Source organism: Strix uralensis, chromosome 2 (genome assembly GCF_047716275.1).
Source record: "Strix uralensis isolate ZFMK-TIS-50842 chromosome 2, bStrUra1, whole genome shotgun sequence".
NCBI lineage: Eukaryota > Metazoa > Chordata > Aves > Strigiformes > Strigidae > Strix > Strix uralensis.
Window position 1 is genome coordinate 107,111,902 of NC_133973.1, and position 18,380 is coordinate 107,130,281.

Consider the following 18,380-nt stretch of genomic DNA (forward strand, 5'->3'; position numbering starts at 1 on the left):
AAGGGCGTGATCAGAGTTGCTTCTAGACACAGAGTCAAATCACACTTGGATTAGAAATGCAAGTTGCCAAATGAGCTGGACAAGAAAATAAAGCTTATGCCTTAAGCCTCGAAATAACAAAGTAGTCTGGGGTGCGTGATTCCTGTTGCCTCTCCAGAACAGTAAATTAAAATGAGAAGACTAGTTCGCAAAAATTAAAATTTGAACAGTTGAGAGGTAAAGACGGTGGAAACAGCCTTTAAGATACTTAGACATGATGGTGAGAATTTTGACATGAACAAAAAATAAACTGCCTGAACATTCACTCTAAGCTGTTTACTACCATTTCCCTGCCAAACATTCACTCTCCTCCTTCTCTGTGATCCATCAGCCGAGTTGCTCATGTTGTTGCTCCTTACATGCTTCAGACAAAATAAGTTAGTAATCTGCTGTTTGAGCTACATACACCAGTCAAGCTCTCAAAGGGGTTAGGAAGCAACCAAGTAAATACCCCAGCAAACAAATATGAGGGGAAGGCAACTTCTGGCAGGGCACTGGGGACAAGTGGCTGAGGACAGTAACCCACACCAGCTGGCCTAGTTGTAGCTACAGTAGGATGCGTGTCTGTGGCCTGTTTGCTCGCTACCAAATGCATGTCACAAATTAGCAGAATTTTGAGGAAGCTGCACTTCTGATGACCTGCCCTGTCTCAGTGAGGGAACAATTTTCTTGAGAAAAAGAAAAGTCTCCAGGTTGTAGATTCCAGTGAAGCTTGGGTGCCTGGCTGTCAGAGGACTTTCTCAGTCTGTGAGTAGCCACAGGCACAGCCACAGCTCTTCAAACAACAAAACTGGAAGAGATTACCTGCTTCTTTCATTGAGTGGTTGGTAGTTTGCATTTGTGAAATGTTGTCCAACAGTGAGAACTGTAGGGAAAACTTCCGCATCCTGCTACCAATTAAATAAAGCAAATCCAGGTAATGAGGGGTGGGGGAAGGTGAAGAGAGAAGTCAAATTGTACTATGCCTCCCACGTAATCGTTCAGCACCTGCTGATACACCTATGAACAGAAAATTGCACCCGCATGGGATTTTGTTGGCTTTTACGGGACCTTTACGTAGCTGCAAATTAATTAATTTGAGAAATCAGCATTTAGATTTCACTGCATTAGGCACTCCCTGCCAGAGTTGTGAACTGAACTTGACAGCCTCCTTGTGTTAACCAGCCCATGGAGAACACCCTAATAAAAGTAACCTGTGTCTTGCGATCTGATGACATTAAGAATCACAGAGAGGATTCCTTGCAGCTTTCCTGATACAGCGTTTATTGGGATATAGTATTTTAAACACATCTTAACTGCAGCACAGTGTTGGGTTGGATTAGACTTAATGAATGAAGTAGCTTCATACAGAGTTAATTGCCTAAAATCCTGTGATATGATATTGTATATTAGATCCCGTGGGGTAGTATTTGTGTTGTCACTGAAAACATCTTAACACTGGGGCTTCTGAAAGTTTATTTGACATGTACTTGTCGTGCTGTAAAAGCACTTGTTGTTCTTTTCCTGTGTTTCACCAAAAGGACTGGAGACTTTATCTGGCATTTAAATTGCGTTTGTGAGCTTTCTGTCCGTTTTTCTTCTCATGGGTGAAAACGCTGGTGAGGAGTCATCGTTTTTACAGTTACCTTCACCGTAAACAAAACCATACTGAGATATGTATGTACATGTAGGACATTGTTACTTGATGTATCGTGTTTTTTCCTTTATTGCCAGATCTATAAGGGTCCGGACTGGTCGTTCCGATACACAGGCCTCCAGCTGAACTGTGAATACCGTTTCCGCGCGTGTGCCATCCGCCAGTGCCAAGAGACAGCAGGTCATCAGGACCTGATAGGCCCCTACAGCGCACCAGTGCTATTCATCTCTCAGAGGACTGAACCACCGGCAAGCACCAACAAGGACACTGTGCAAACCACAAGGACACAATGGTCACAGAGCGACCAAGTGTGTGCTGCTGTCATCCTTGCACTTTTTGCTATCTTTTCCATTCTGATTGCTGTTATCATCCAGTACTTCGTAATAAAGTGAAGAAAAGAGGTTTATTTTAGAATGCTGCCCATTACATTTTACTTTCTCATAATCTAAAAGTAATTCTGTTCTCTTGCTTTTACAAAAACAGGCATTTAGCACCGGCATTGGGACTGATGCAGACCTTTTCAGCCACTCTAAAATGCTTACTGGTAGGTGTAGGCTGACACATGTTATTAGAACGCAAGCCACAGAAATACAATCTTTTCTTTAATATGCCTTCTTGCAGTACAAACTCTATATGGGGCAGGCAAGCAGTGTTTAATGAAAACGGTTTGACCAGTAAACACGAGTGTAAAAATGGTTTCCTGGCCCACACTTCTAAGGGTTGCTACCGTAACAGGGAAGAATGTGTAGATCGCATTTAAAACTTACACTAACAAACTTGTGCTGTATACAATATTAATCTGATGCTGTGAAAGCAATTTAGCGCTGTATTTCTACCTCCTCATTTGTCTTAATTATTTGGGAAGCAGGATTTATGCTGAAAAACAGAAGGGGCTTTTCTCAGGCAGCAAATAATAAACTGGATGGAAGAGTATGCATGAAGGAAGCTTCTTACCTGATAAATGTGGAGTTCTTCACTGCAAGTAGATGTTTTCGAAAGACTACAAGGGGATGGCACAAGTGGTTTATCTTACCCCCAGGATTTGATGTTTACTTAAAAAATGCCTCTTTTACTTCTTACGAATATAGAAGGGAGAGTGTGAGAGAACTTCTTAGACTTATTATTTAAATCGAAAACCACATTTCTGAAGTTGACCTTTGATTGGATGCAGTTTATACAGATGTCTGTGCCCTCTGATTTTGGCTAGTTAATAGATTTTTGAGGTAAAACTCATTACCAAATTTTTGCTGTTTCCCCAACATTCACTTGCCACATCCACCAGAATCGAGCACTGCCTTTTTCTCGTTTTCTTTCTGTCTGTCTTTCTTTCTTTGGGGCACCAAATCAGAAGACGAAGTGTAGTAATTTGCACCAGAAAACTTAAAGCTGCTTTTTTCTTGAGATCCTAATGTTTAATGTAATGTCTCTTTGGATACTGTACCAAATTGTTGATTGCATGTAGTTAATGTTGCATTAGAGCACTTTGCAATTGCATAACTCATCAATGTTTTGTGAGCTTGCATTTGTGAGTTCTTGAATGACCAGACTGAATTTTATTGAGTATCCCATTGAACATCTTGCTAGATGTCAATGATTGCCAGTGACACAAAGCTTGTAGTGAAACTATCTTTAAAAAGAAAAAAAAATCCTTGTCTCATCACTCTTACGTTATTTGTTATACACTTTGTAATTAGCTATTTTTAATTTATTTGAGTTACAAGATAGTGGATCATTAATGACTTCTAGTTGTGTTCAGTTTAGCATTTTTAATGGTATTAAACACTTCTGTCGGTCTTAATAATAATAAAAAAAGGAACCTCTGTCTTGTGCTTTGAAGATCTCTGAAGAATTTCTCTTATATTAGAACGGGCATGTATTGTTAATTGTTTATACGTCCAATGATCTGTGCTGTAGAATAATGTTGCTGAGTTTTGTTTTTAAAAAAAAAAAAAAAAGAAATGGCAAAGAACTTGGCCTCCACATGGCAAGAACGATCTGTCTTTAAAATGTACTGTATGTTTACATTTTATTTCGAATTTGTCATTTGTACATATAGGCTGATGCCCTCCTGCAGGATACCACGATAACTGATGTTTTCTAGAATCTTCTTAAAAGTGCCATGTTTGGCAGTGCAAATGAGGTTGCATGTAACAGCCCAGAGATTTCTTACGGTTGAATGTCTAAAACGGTAAGATTTGTTACTACAGTTAATCTGCAGTGACTTATGTTTTTCATAGTAAAATTCAAATGAGCTCCTATTTTTGATAATCATTTAATAGTGTATTTGCCATTTGAGCCTCAGTGCGTATTACTGCATTGATGACAGTTTTTAATGTAATCTTAATTTTACCTCATATACTGTACATTCCAAAAATAAATTTAAAAACAAAAAAAAAGAAAAAACTCTAAACTTTTTAAAACGTTATAGATACACTACCAAACATATCACTTTACAATTGTACAACGTCGGACTCCATGAAGACGAACCTGTATAGTCTGATAGAAAATACATAAACTATGTAGCAAAGTATCTTTAAAAATCTGTGGAAAATAAAAGTATCATTCTTTTTGGTGGTGGTCGCTCAGTGTTGAAGCGCCCTTTTCCCCTTTGCCGGCCCCCGCTCCCCTCAGGGCGCCCAGCGGCGCGCGCGCTTCCCTCAGGCGGCGGGGCGGGGCGGGGCGGAGGCGCGCGCGCTACCTGAGGGGCGGTGGGGGCCGCCCCGCCCCGGTCCCGGAGCCCCCCGCCGCGGGGCGGGGACGAGGCCGAAGGCGCTGCCCCCGGCCGGGCGCCTCCCGCCTCGCAGCGGCGGCGGCGGCGGAGGGGGCTGAGGCGGCCGCGAACCTAGGGCGGCATGCGGGGCGGCGGCGGGAACGGCAGCGAGGGCGAGCCGTGGCCGTGGCCGCCGTGCGACGAGCGGCTGTGCTTGGCGCTGCCGGCGCGGGCGCTCGTCCCTGTCACGGCCGTCTGCCTGGGGATCTTCGTGGTCGGCGTGGTGGGCAACATCCTAACGGTGCTGGTCATCCGCGGCTGCCGCGACATGAAGACCACCACCAACCTCTACCTGGGCAGCATGGCCGTCTCGGACCTGCTCATCCTCCTGGGGCTGCCCTTCGACCTCTACCGCCTCTGGCGCTCCCGGCCCTGGATCTTCGGGCAGCTGCTGTGCCGCCTCTCTCACTACCTCAGCGAGGGCTGCACCTACTGCACCATCCTCCACATCACCGCCCTCACCGTAGAGCGCTACCTCGCCATCTGCTTCCCCCTCAAGGCCAAGGTGGTCGTCACCAAGCGCCGGGTGAAGGCCGTCATCAGCATCCTCTGGGCCTTTGCCTTTCTCTCTGCCGGCCCCTTCTTCTTCCTGGTCGGCGTGGAGCAGCCCGACAACCATACTGACTTCAGCCGCGAGTGTAAGCCCACCCTGCAGGCTGTGGAGTCCGGCCTGCTGGCCACCATGTTCTGGGTCACCACCTTCTACTTCATCCTGCCCGTCATCTGCCTCAACATCCTCTACGGCTTCATCGGCCGGGAGCTGTGGCGGAGCAACGCCCGCCTGCGGGGCCCCAACGCGGTCCTCCGGGAGAAGGGGCACCGCCAGACCGTCAAGATCTTGGGTGAGTCCCTCCTCCAATCCCTCCTCGGGCTATGGCTGGGGCTAGGAGCGGGACTGGCAGGGCTATGGCTGAGGCTAGGACCGGGGCCAAAGCACCCACAGCTCCTGCACAGGGTGGGGACGGCACAGTGGAAGGTCCCAGCCACACTGCAGAGTCCTCCAGTGCTCCCAGGGACCGCTGTGGCAGGGATTTCACTCCCTCACAGCTGACGCTTCACCTGCTGTAGCACTGCACATCCAGCAGCATGACTGCCTTCAGTAGAAATTACCTTTTTTCTGAATTTTACCAGGCAGAACCAAGTACAAGGTAGTCTGCAACTTCAGAAAAGCTGTAGTAACATCAGTAGTCTCTTCCAGCGGGCAGCAACACCCCTAGTTAGTAAATTCCTGCTTCTGAAAAATAAGTTTGATTTTCTTAGCGGTGTTTCATAGCTCTCCTAGGAGTAAATCCACTGGTTGTCCAGGCAGGCTGAAAAACAGCAGCTTAACCCTTACAAGCTGTTTGCAGACAAATCACATAATACCGAAGCGCTTCCTGCTGATGTAGGATGCTGTTAATTTTTAGTTCATCTTCTTAGTTATACATTCATTAACCTGCATCAGGCTCTGGAAGGTTAGAGATTGCAGTCTGCCCTGGGGCTTTAAAGTTTGTAAATAGTGACTGATCTAAAGAAAAAAAAAAAGAAAAAAGAAATCTGACTATTGATTAATGAGCATAGAAAGAAATGCCCTGGTTTGGGGGTTTTTTTCCTACCTTTAGTGAAGGTTTTACATGCTGCATGGGAGACTTCTTTTACCAAGGATGTAATCGGTTGGATGGAAATAGCATAGCACAAAGGAAAGAAACTAAGAAGCCCGAGAGAGTACATTTTACTAACTTACTTGAGGAAGGTACTTACACTGGAGTAGGCACAATGTTTTCCAGCAGAAACACCCATGTCCACGATCTCCTCAGAATCCACGGAACCAGACCAATTCCCCCTTAGCTCAAAGAGCCAGCAGCACGACGCGTGTGATGTATTTCAGATGTAAACTTGCTTTGGCTACATCCCTTTTTTTTAAGCTCTGAGAAACACACAGGATGGTCCATAAATGATTACTTGTTTTTCTTACATGCATTTATAAACAAAAATAATTAAAAGTATGGATACAGTAATATGCTTATTTAATTGTTCTTCATCTGCTCCTGCTATTTTGCCGTTGAAAGAGTGTTTGTATTTGTTTATATTGTGCTAAAATGCGGCACAAGACCACGAGAACAGCTGGAGGGACTCAGGCTCATCTAGTCAAATACCTGTCTCCAGCAGTAATTGTCTGGGGATACATGCAGGAGCTTCAGTGGAAAAAAATCAGTAGACCAACTACACTGTAAGTCTTTACGTTAGCAACCAACCCACCACAACAGTGCAAGTTCAGTGGGAGCTTGGGTGACCAGGGTTCAGCCCATACACCACGGTCTTTTCAGTAGTCTAGACATGGTAAGGAACAGCTCTGTAGCAAATGGAGCTGTTGTGTGCTTCCACAAAAACACCTCTTATGCTGACTTTCATTTTGATGGCACACACAGGGCATTACAGATGTTGCCGAGGGGAATCTTAGTTGTGTCTGATGTTATTATATGGATGTTACACCACTGTTAGCTGTTTACATTTTTCTCAGCAAACCCATGGTTTAGCTGAAGATTTTACCAGTTACCTTTTAATCCAGAGACTGACAATCAGACTTGATGATAGTCCTGTTTTCGTGGTTTTCCAACAATTTAATGCAGTGATTTCTATCTATCATTTGTATCGGTTAGAAGAACCTGCAAAATCAGCCACGTAAAATTTGGTTTACTGGATGGTTGAAAAGTTAACTCGCTCCTTAACTATCGCATGTGTTATTTTGTCTTATAGCTGTGGTGGTTCTGGCCTTTGTAATTTGCTGGTTGCCTTTCCACATTGGCAGGATCATATTTATAAACACCCAGGACACTAGGATGATGCTGTTCTCCCAGTACTTTAATATATTCGCTCTGCAGCTTTTCTACCTGAGTGCATCCATCAACCCAATCCTCTACAACCTCATTTCGAAGAAGTACAGGGCAGCAGCTTACAAGCTGCTGTTGCCACACCGAGCTGCAGAAAGGGCTTTCACGGTAACGAAAGATGCTGGTGGCTACACAGAGACCAGCGCAAGCACGAGAAACGAGTACGCCACCAGCTTCTGAGACTGCAGCCTGCACTTTTCCAGGCATTTTCTGCAAAGGAAGGGAACTTCCCTTCCACGGGAGAGTCGCAAAGGGATGGACATTTGTCAGGCTGTGTGGCATTTTGTAACCGTTCATATTTTGAGATACTTGTGTTTTTGTTAACAGAGCAAACAGGGACTATAAAGTAGTGAGAGTGATGTGCAACTCATGAAAAAGAACTCAACAGGAAAAGCCGGAGTAAATTGCCAGTGAAATTGTGCTTTCAGTTTATTACATGTTGTTCATCGTGAGTGTTCTGTGCAATTTCCAGTATTTTCTAAAAATCGTAACATCAAGGACCGCAAAGGAAAAAGGAGTTTGAGGTAGTAGCTCTTCTTGGGTGCAGTAATGGGTAAAACTCCCAGGCAACCTTTGCCATTTTAAAATGGTTTTCTTATAAACAAGATCTTATAAATTACAGTCTTGCATGCAGATGGACTCAAAAGAAATGGCCCTCCACCTTGAACATTCTTGGAAGAAGGGGACATACATTTTTAGTACCTGGTCTTGTAATCATGAAGGTGAGTTTCACTGACTTCCCTTGGGAAAGCATCTCCTCTGCACAGCAGCCTCTGGGCTTAACCCTTTTGGTCTGACCCATGCAATCAAATAAGGTCTCGTGTTTATATACTAGCCACCAATCCCCTATAGCTGTAAGAGTTCAGATATTCCTGATCACTTCCTGGTGATAGACCCGTAGTGTCTGGTAAATGTTAGCGGTGTGTCTCCACTGCATCGCGGTATGTACTGTGCGTGCAAATAATACACCAAGTTAACCCTTCTCACCACAAACAGGACCCGTCACCAAACGTGCTGGGCTGCACCCAGGACTTACTGCTACATAACGCTGCACTGCAAGTCAAAAGCCAACTCACTAATTTTGCTACAAAGATTTTAAATACAAACTTTATATGGTTTAGGAAGGCAGCTTGTTGTGAGGAAGAGCTAGAAGGAGTTGCAGTACCATTTCTCTGGAACGCCGTCGCACTTACACATTTTACCTGTTACCTTCCTGGCCATAGTGATACACGTCTGGACCAGAGTCAATGAAGTGGGACTGTGCTTACAGGAGCATCACTGGTGGTATATCCACGGTTGCCCTTGGTTATCTGTTCACCCTTTAAATTACATGTCTGTGGACCAAAAAAGTAACGGTGATGGTATGCAGGGCTTTACTGCAATGGCGTTTGCTGCCGCACGAAGGCAGAATTCAACTTCCAACCTTCTCTCAGTTTCAAAAATATGACCAATTCTTCATTTAACAATCCATAGCTCTGAGTCACTGAATAAAAAAAATTCTAAAGGCAGAAAAAAACCCCTAGCTCACTGCACACACATTTTTGGCTTTCTTCTTCTGTCGGCTTCGTAGTGGGGGAGAGCAGTTGTCTGCAGGGCTTGGCTTGGGTTGCTTTTGCTGGGGGGGTGTCATTAAAATGTTGTATTGTAATAAAAAAACAGCTGGTATTTTGTGTTTGTTTGGATAAGCTATTTTTAACAGTAATCTTTGTAAATGTATGTAGACCGAGAGAAAAAAACAACTTTGTCCCATTGATATGTGGCTGTGGAGCCTGTGCTCTCCTGGTAAAGGCTTTTCCTTTATCACTGTCTTACTAAATCGTGCTGGGAGGTGAACGCTTCCCCAGCAGAAATTTCCACAAAGGGATCATGTAGGTACCAGGAGCATGAGGTGTGAGTGGGAGGAGGGAGGGAAATGCCCTAGGGGGATGCTGCACAGAACACCCCGCCCTTTTCTGGGGTGCGCTCCCTCCCGCAGAGACCCCTGGCACCCCTCTGCTCTCTCCTCCCTCACGACAGGGACCCCATCTCACTGCTCGCAAGCTGCTCAGGGGGTGACAGTGATTCTGCAGGGGTCTTCAGGCTTGGGCTGCTCCTGCTCAGCCTCAGCTGCTGCAGCAGCAGGTTCTGCTCCCGCTGGCAAGCAGGCTCTGTGGAAATGGTCTGGTTTTCTGGGAAAGTAATTTGTATCCCTCTTAAAAATATCCCTCTTGCATGCTTAATAGAATAACACACGCAGCAAACCGCATTCGTGAGCTTGCAGTGCCTTTTTGTTAATGCTCTCGCCACCAGAACAAACGCTTAGGAACTACATGGAGTTTGGGGAGTTTCCTCAGAATTACCAGGCCTGGCACTATTGTCTCCAGCAGTTGGTACTGGATTGTGTAAGGAGGGATGTTGTACATAACAAAATAGTGCTGTCTCATTTATTCCCAGGAATTCTGTGTCCAGGTGCAGCTAGGCTATTTTTAAAAGAAATATTTCAGAAGTAGTTTCCATGCAGGCTATAAAATACAAGAGAAAATGGACTAGAGGTGCAGAGCAATTTTGCCAGGCAGAGAGGAAGTAATGATGACGATGATAATTTTACAAAGAGAGAGAAAATGGGGAAGGCTGTGAAAGAAAAGCACAAAGAATAGATGATAAAAAGCATGTCAAGGTACTCTGTTTTTTTAAGGGAACACTTAGTTATGTTGAAATGCACAGGAAAGAAAATCAGTGATTTGACACAGCCCATGACTGACCCTGGAGACCTGTTAGAGCATGACTGTACTTAGGAAGACATTAAACCAGAATTAACCACCTGAAGTTTGTAAGGGATCTAAAACCATTCATTCTTAAACGTGTGAACAGATTTTTTTCTTAACAGAGTGAAGGAAAATCCTCCCACTGCCACTAGCCTGAAGCTCCAGCTCAGCCCCGGCGGCAGGGTGCCATGGGACAGGGGGACACTGGCCGAGTCCTGCAGGCCTTGGGACCTGCAGTCTCAGGCAGTGCTCACTGACCGCCTGCCCCGCACTTGCAAAGCCACTGGGCGCCCACCACTGACTGCCAAGTGTTGCAGTAAAATAAAGAAAAGAAAGAAAAAGCCCTGGTAGCTCAAGGACAAGTTGAGAAAAGACACCTGGAAAATCCGTGGAAAGCCTTTTCTGGGAGGGAGGCTATATCTGTGAAATCTTACCAGTTTGATGCACAGACATGAAGCTTGCAAAAGCTTTACAGTCTAAACAGTTGTGAGAGAAAGCAGAGTGATGGTCTCTGATGAATAGATTATTAATACAAGATCTCCCCGTGGCTGCTTGTGTGTACAGCCTCCTGCGAGCCTGCTCCAAGGGCTGCTGTGAGTGCTTAATAAATGTACTGATACCTGCTTCTAGGTCAGCAGTTTGTCACATCTGCCAGACTGACCCTTTAAGCAGGCATAAACAAAGCTGCTGAAGTCATTGGAAAAACACGTTTGCATATTCTGCTAACTTCAGTTAAGTAAACTGAAAGAGGGTAGATTTCGATTAGATATAAGGAAGTTCTTCCCTGTGAGGGTGGTGAAACACTGGCACAGGTTTCTCAGAGAAGCTGTGGCTGCCCCCTCCCTGGCAGTGTTCAAGGCCAGGTTGGTCGGGGCTTTGAGCAACCTGGTCTAGTGGAAGGTGTCCCTGCCCGTGGCAGGGGGGTTGGAACTAGATGATCTGTAAAGTCCCATCCAACCCAAACCATTCTGTGATTCTGCAATTCCTGCTGGTAAGACCCAGGTTCACTCTAAGAATAGTCAAGTTTTCTCATACTTACAGTCCCAGCATATCAGCAAGAGGAAAAGCAGCAGCCACTGCAACAGGCAATGCTGGGGCAAGTGCCAGAAAGTCACTCCCCAACACTCTTCTTACTTGCTATTTGATTTCCATATTCATTAAACAGCTGTACGTGGTGTATGCAACTCCACAATAAACTTGGGGTATGATATGCCCTGGCTCTAACATAACTGCATTTGCATTTGCAGCATGATAACACTATGTCACCACTTCACTTAACACAACTCTAAATATGTATTCGATTATCTAAATTAGACAATAGCTATTTGATATCTCTTCTAAAAATGGAATTTCTATTCTAAAAGAAACGTGGAAACTAGTTGTTTCTTACTCTAAGAACGCGTATTTCTCTCCTCTGTTTAACCAGATAACCTGATCTGCATGTGTTGATCCCCATGTTGATACCCAAAGTCACAGCACCTTTCACTCCTAGTAAGTTCACACTTCACGGTTTATTGCTTATTTCCCACTCAGCAAAATACATACATAGGTATGATGTACTCAGTTTTTACTAAAACATTTTCTGTATTGGAAACAAATGGTTCTTCTGGTCCTTATGGAGCATCTGTATTTGCTTTTTTACCAATTGTTATACAATTTAGAAATAATTTTACAGCGCTTTATTACAAAAAGACAAACCAATCCTTTTTTCCTTTTCCTTGTCCCTTCAGAAGTTGTGTGAACCAAGCAAACAGGATTTCTGCCAAGGGCATCTCCTGCAAGAAACTGAAACCTTTAAACATCAGTTTCCAAATGCCACCATCCCAAAAAGTAATTGCCAGAAAGCGGATAGCGGCACCGGCTTTGCAGGATCCTTCCAGGGAAACAGCACAATGCTGCAAAGAGCCCGGGCAGCAGCAAAGACCCACTGGGGGATGCGCAGAGCGGCCCCGGGGTGTCCCACAGGCAACTCCTTCCCCCTCGGGCGGGGGGGGGGGGGGGGGGGGGGCGGGATTTTGGAATTGGGGCAGGGCAAGGGGACTGTCACCTCCTTCCCCACCTGTCACCTGCCCTCTCCACACGGCAGGCTCTCCTCTCAACTGGCGCTGGGCTGGGTCTGAAAATAAAAAAGACTTTCTGTCTGTTTTTTCTCTTTAATGTATCAATTAGAATTAAAAAAAGAACCAAAAACCAAACAGACAACTAGCCAGAGGCGCACCAGGGCCTAAGCACCATTGCTGTTTTATACAGAGATTTGGCAGCTCACAGCAACTGACCTTTTGGTGAACAGAGACCTTCCAAGTTCAAAGCTGCTCTTTTACTTGCTAAAATGTTGCTGTCTCCAAAGGCAATGTGCAGCTGGCCAGAGAATCGAGGTGCAGGGACATGTGTTTTCTCCTTACAGCCATCCCCTTACAATCCCAGCGCTGCACTGCTCCCACAGGAAACACAAAGCCTAAGGCCATCTCTGCCATTCAAACAAAGAGATTATACAAAGTAAGCAGAAAAAGAGACAGGTATAAAGTGACTCAGGCATGACCCAAACTGCTCTGAATGAGCTAAACTGACTGAACATTGCCCTGGCCTTGGATCAGTCAAGCCTGATGGGAACAAGCCCCAGCATCCCTGGGGTGCAACCTCCTATTTGATTTAGGAACAATCTTAACTTCACTGAAATAAGCCACTTCTATGTTAAAATTAGTATCCAGAGATATATTTCTACTGCTTTAGGGAGCGATTTACAAACTGGTTTACTGTTACTACATGCTCTTGGGCACCTGTGATGCTGCACTCAAGCTTTGGTGGGGGTTTCCTGCAGCTCAGAAGAAAACTGGGGGAAAACACTGAGACGGGGGGGCAAGGTTTGCATTTGAGGAGCTGGGGACAGATAACAAAATTAAACTTCTCAGGCACTTTGTACCAGCAGATCTTAAAACATTTTTCCATGGGGCACAGGCCAGCATTCCCACTATGCGGCAGGCTCACGTCCAGTTGTATATTGTTTATTGGTGATGCGGGCACAGTGTCCCTGATGACAAGGCAGGCGCAAGCTCGCAATAATGGGGTGAGTATCAAGCAACTGAGGATCTCTGGAGCCTGCCCAGAGGGCACTGAGGGAACCCCGATGAGCCTCAAACCCCTGGGAGCAAAAGCAACACTGTCTTCTGCTCAGTGTCCTCCTGTGGGAACCCTCTGGTGACCCCAAAGATTAAGACTGATGCCACCCAGTGCTCCCATGGTCCACACAGGTCTCCGAGCACACCCCCTAAGCCTAAGGCGTACAGAGCCTTAGAAAAGCCAACCTTGGACCAGAAAATGGCTGTCCAGGTTGGGAAGTACCTAACAGAGATGAGCTCCGAACCTCCCCCTGCAGCAGCTCCAAGCAGCAATGCCCACTGCTCCATCCCCGCTGGGGCTGGGCACGTCCAGGAGTCGGGGTCCTCAGCCCCCCGCAGCCAGGGGCAGAGCTCCCCTCAGTCCCCTCCAGAGGGGCTGGGGGCTCCCCAACCCCCTTGGGCAGCAGAAGTCCGATGGTATGTACCCACGGTGGGGGTGGCACATACCCAGGGAGAGGACCAAGAGCAGTGGAGCTGACAGCTCTGTCCTGACTCTCACTTGCTTCATCTTCCCCTGGGATCACCCCATCTGTATGCCCCCCCTTTTCCGAGGTGAGCCCCCACTACTTCTACGTCCACCTTTGGACTCCACCTGGCATCTTCCTCCCTTCACTGCGGAGCAGGGATAGCGCTGTCTGCCTTCCTTCCTTTTCCCTTTCCTCCTTCCAGCCAGGACTCACCAGATGGAGTCATTTATTTCCCTTTCAGAAGCTGCCTGTGACAAATATCTCTGCCAAGGGTCTCGTCCAGGCTGCCAGGGGCTGGTGGTGAGCCAGACGCCTCAACCACAGCCTCTCCCCATCAGCCACGAGCCTGTATGAGCTCATTTTAAAGTCTTTAACACCAACCCCGTGTGAGCTGGTGCTAAAAAAAATTAACCCTTGAGAAGGGCTGGGTAGATTTTTTTTTTTTCCCCAAGACATGGAGGGAGGAAGGCCTTGCTTTACATGCCTTCCAGTTCGGGGCACTAAACCCAACCTCAAACTCCCAGCAGCGGCAACAAATCTCAGTTCAGCCTGGATTAGAGTTAAAGGTGGGGAAGCTCACCCTTGGAGAGCAGCCGCTGCACTAGCACGGGTCCCATCCCTCCCCACAGCCCCTCATGGACACTGTCCCGGGGCCCACAGGACCGAGCGTAGCTCAAGCAAAAAGGCAGGGCAGGAGATGAAACTCAAAGTATCTTCCCTTTTCTCATGACGCTTCAAGGGCAAACTCTGAGGCAGCACATAAAGTCCCTTCTGCTCAGTCGGTCTCAGGCCAGGGTTTCCACTTTTGCTGGCTCTAGAAGGTCTCAGCGTGGAGCACTAAGGGGCACAGAAGGACTCAGGACTTGCTGGGAGCAGATTTGCCTCCCTTGATCTAGCCTGTTGGGTTTCTCTCTCAGTGTCACGCATTTTGACTCATTTCTCTTTCTGAAAAGAAGATAAAGGAAAATAAACAGATGCCACTCTAGGGGCTCCCCAGCGGACAACCAGCTGCGGGTCTCCTCGTCCCACCCCACAGCCACCCTCGAGCCCCAGCACGCCCCTGGGTGCAACCAGGGATGTACCCACAAGGTCAGTGTTCAGTGTGGGCTGCATCTTCACATCCCAGCTGCCGGCTGCTGCATGGGGGGGTCTCGCCTCATGCTCCCACACTGTGACGGGCCAGCTGGAGCCTCCCGAGGTGCCCAAGGCTCACTCAGAGGCCCTCGCTCTCCTTTCCTGCCCCGGCCGGTACAGCTGAGCTCACCACCCCCAGCGGCAGGTGGGGGCCTCGCTGCCTCAGAGAAGGGCTGTCTGGCCTCGTGGGGAAAGTTGTCCTAACTATAGGACACCATGTAACTCTGGGTTATCGCTTCTTCAACGCCGTACGTTGAGATGCATCAAGAAATAACAGGGCAGAACATAGTTTTAGGGAAGATGCTCTGAGACTCCATGAATCCTCTGGGGAATCCTCTGAGAGTGATGAAATGTCCCCTGAGCACAGCAAAAATGCGAGGAGCTCTCAACCAGTTTCTCAGACATGTTTAAATGCAATAGGTCATTTATATGAATGCAAAGGAGTCAAAAAGTAACCGATACACCTCTATTAAGTAGGCAAGAACTGAGCCCCCTAAAGTGCAGTGACTGAAACCAGGAAATCTGCTGACCCTGGCTGACATGGTGGCAGGAGGAGTTGTGCTCAGTCCACAGCCAAGCTGATGGGTACTGAGGACTTCAAATACAAACGCTAAGTAAAAATAAACAAAAATAAAAAATAAGCAGAAGCGCAAGACACGAAGAGCTCAAACTTGTACAAGGCTTTCAGGCTGTGTCTTGGTTTCTGATATGTCCTTTCTTCTGAGTGCTTCTTGCATGAATGCAGCCCATCCAGAAAATTGCTGTAAAGACCATTTTACCAGCATCTTCCTACAATCATTTTACTCTCCTCCTTGTCTTCTTTCACTGTATTCCTCCTCCCAGGTGCAAACTTGTTTCACATCCTCCTTGCCTGTCATCTCTCTTTGCTATCCAGAGGCTGATGCCAAGCATCCCATGATGCCCACCTCCATATCCACATTTGCTGGGGGTGGAAGGAGTTCCCAGACAAGAGCGCTGGCACCCCAGCCCGCTTGCATGTTTGGGAAGAGGTCTCCTCCTAAATGCCCTCAAAGATAATCAGCCTTCAAATCTCTCCTTAAGAACTCACCTTTCTTGTGATGCCTATTGAAAAGTCAGATCTAATGGTAACACAACAGTGTCCTAAACCTGGGACTTCCCTAAATAGCACTGTTGTTAGCAGCAAAGAGCCCAAATTTGGCACAGCAAACCAGTCTGAGAGGCAACATCTGGAAATTACCAAAAACAGTATGGAGTGGCAGAAATGCAAGCTGGGTGAGAGGGTGTATTTACCTGGAATGGAAGGAGAACAACCACCAGTGTAGAGATGCCAAACGAGGCACTCCGATCTCTCTGGAGGGTGGTGCAGTCACTGTATCAGAGATGACAGCTACCCTGGCCAGAGTAGGAGATAAAAGGCAGCAAAAGGATAAAAGTAACTTTTTTTTCCCCCCAGAACTTATTTAAGAGGTCCTACATGACAAGGAGCAGCATGGCAGAACCCAAAGGATGGTGGGATCCCAGGCACCCTTGCACCCTGCCCTCCCAGGCAGCACCCACTAATGGGTCTCCTAGTTGCCACAGCAGAAGCAACTCACCTCTAAGTCAGCGCTCTCAGAAACTCAGCTACCATGTCAGATAGCTACAAACACTTATGTTCCTGCTCAGTGAGTGTCATGGAGTCCATGACAGCTCCCCAAGACTCAGCAGCTGCCTGTGTTGTACTGAGGGTATCAATACACTGCAGGACTCTGCAGTGGTTTTGTACTCTGAAGCTCTGCAGAGGATGCAAAGCAATTCCAGGAAGTCTTTGAAAGCAACAGAAAAAAGGCCTGGCTTCTGCTATAAATCAAGGATACCAGCACAGACTGGCCTGCAGCTAAACTGATTATGAAGGGAAGTATAAGGCTCAGCAAATGCATAGCTCCTATGCAACAAATTTTGCCCATTTTAACAAGGAAATCAGTTCCCTAATTTGAATTTAAGTCTGCTCTTTATCTGCACTGTGCAAATATGCCCCAAAGGCAAGCTGTCTTTTGACCCTGTGAAAGCAGAGGCTGCCCAGAACTGCAGAAGAGGAACCTGGAGAGAGGCTGTTTCCCCTCTCCTGCAGCAGCTGAGCACAGCATAGGGAACATTTTCTTAATCCAGGGTTTCAATTCTGCTGACACCAAGTCAGGCAGCATTCCCAGCCCTGGAAGCTATTTGAGGCTTGCAGGCATTACCTCTTCACAGGGCTTCATGTCAACAGACCTCAGCAGAGCCTGCTGGACTGACCTGAACAAGCCGTATCTGTGCCAGGGAATCAACTCCTTCTCCTACCCCCAGCATCCTGCTCTGCCGGAGCCAGCCCATGTGCTGACCCCAGCGTGAGGGACCGACCCTGCCGGTCAGGGCAGCAGGCAGGCTGCCACCAGGGACGGAGGGACGGACAGCTGAGAGAGAACGGCGGGCAGCCTTCACACCTTGCCTTACGCAGGCTCTTCCTCTCAGCGAGACCTTCCCAAAACACACACCTACATGGAAACGACACAGCCCTGTCCATCAGCTACTGCGCTATCACAGGCCTGCTGGGTCCGTGCCCTCAGACCCAGCCCTCGCACTGAGAAGCTGGGCTAAGGGAGCCGAGACAAGGCAAGCTGCTCCCCCGTGGAGTGGCGACCCATTTTTCCTGCCGCTGAAAAGTTACCATAAAGCTGCGGATGGGACAGATTGGGAACACAGTAATGTTTTTTCTTTTCCATGTCACTTGTGAAGTGAGATCCCTCCTGCAGAGCCTGGGAACAGGAAGGAAGCAGGGGAGGATGGAGTTGCCTGAAAACAGCCCTGACTGAGACAGGCCTGGGAAAGGCATGGGAAAACACAGAAGAGCAGCAGGAGGTGGTCCCACAGAGCAGAACCCCGCTACCACACAGAAGAGACCCACCCAGCCCTATTTCTTCCTCATATGCTCTATTCCCTCCTTATGTATTTTCTCTTCACTAACTGATTTGGTCTCCAGAGTCCATTTTGCAGCTGTTGGTGAGAAATAACAGCTCTTGTCAGGAGCTTGTTATAGCCAGAGCCTTCATTTTCATTTTGTTTCCTTCTTTTCAGACACTTCTTGCTTTGTGAAGTGCATATGTGTGTGAGGAGCAATCTGTCTCCAGGACACCTTTCTACGTGGAAATGTCAAATGTATTTCATTTTAGTCTGGGCTCTAGGAATACTGCATTTATTTCTAAATAGCAAAACACAATTGAATTCTTGCCTCCTTGTCACCAAAACATGGGACAGAACTGTCAAAGGAAACACATAACAGTAAGAAAAATTGACAGGTAATCTCTGTTATGGAATGGGAGAAAAATCCAAGTCAGGCCATTTGACAGCACACACCACTGCATTATAACTGATGTCCAAAAGACACAACCTTATAAGAAATTGTCTCTGTTGCAGACTGCAAGAGCAGATGGGGTGCCAGTTTTGTGCTGGGCAGCCCTTGGGATATTTGCACTACAGAATTACAAGCTTTATCACATGAATGACAGGGAACAAAATCCCATGCCCAAGCTCAGGGGTGTTGGACTTGAATGAATTTGAATCACAGACTGACAGGGGCAGGGCGCTGTGAAGTGCCCAAGACCTT

General features: G+C 47.0%; 2 protein-coding genes across 8 annotated transcripts in view; both read left to right on the forward strand.

Annotated features, from left to right (window-relative positions):
• Window positions 1–4,245, forward strand: part of FNDC3A (fibronectin type III domain containing 3A) — a 125,402-nt gene extending 121,157 nt beyond the window's left edge. For all 7 annotated transcript variants that reach the window (XM_074859687.1, XM_074859690.1, XM_074859688.1 and 4 more), the window contains one exon: window positions 1,753–4,245. In XM_074859687.1, coding sequence (XP_074715788.1) covers window positions 1,753–2,067 — 315 coding nt within the window. In that variant the 3' untranslated portion in view covers window positions 2,068–4,245. The remainder of the gene's footprint in view (window positions 1–1,752) is intronic.
• A 99-nt stretch (window positions 4,246–4,344) lies between these two features.
• MLNR (motilin receptor) lies at window positions 4,345–7,518 on the forward strand. The gene is made up of 2 exons (XM_074859715.1): window positions 4,345–5,287; window positions 7,182–7,518. Exons 1-2 carry the CDS (start codon window positions 4,528–4,530, stop codon window positions 7,493–7,495), a joined length of 1,074 nt encoding a protein of 357 aa, XP_074715816.1. The 5' UTR covers window positions 4,345–4,527; the 3' UTR covers window positions 7,496–7,518.
• Window positions 7,519–18,380: the final 10,862 nt, after the last annotated feature.

Coding starts and splice junctions, on each gene's coding strand:
- MLNR (XM_074859715.1), top strand. CDS start 4,528: ATGCGGGGCGGCGGCGGGAACGGCAGCGAGGGCGAGCCGTGGCCGTGG. Junction 5,288..7,181: donor CCAGACCGTCAAGATCTTGG/GTGAGTCCCTCC, acceptor TTTGTCTTATAG/CTGTGGTGGTTCTGGCCTTT.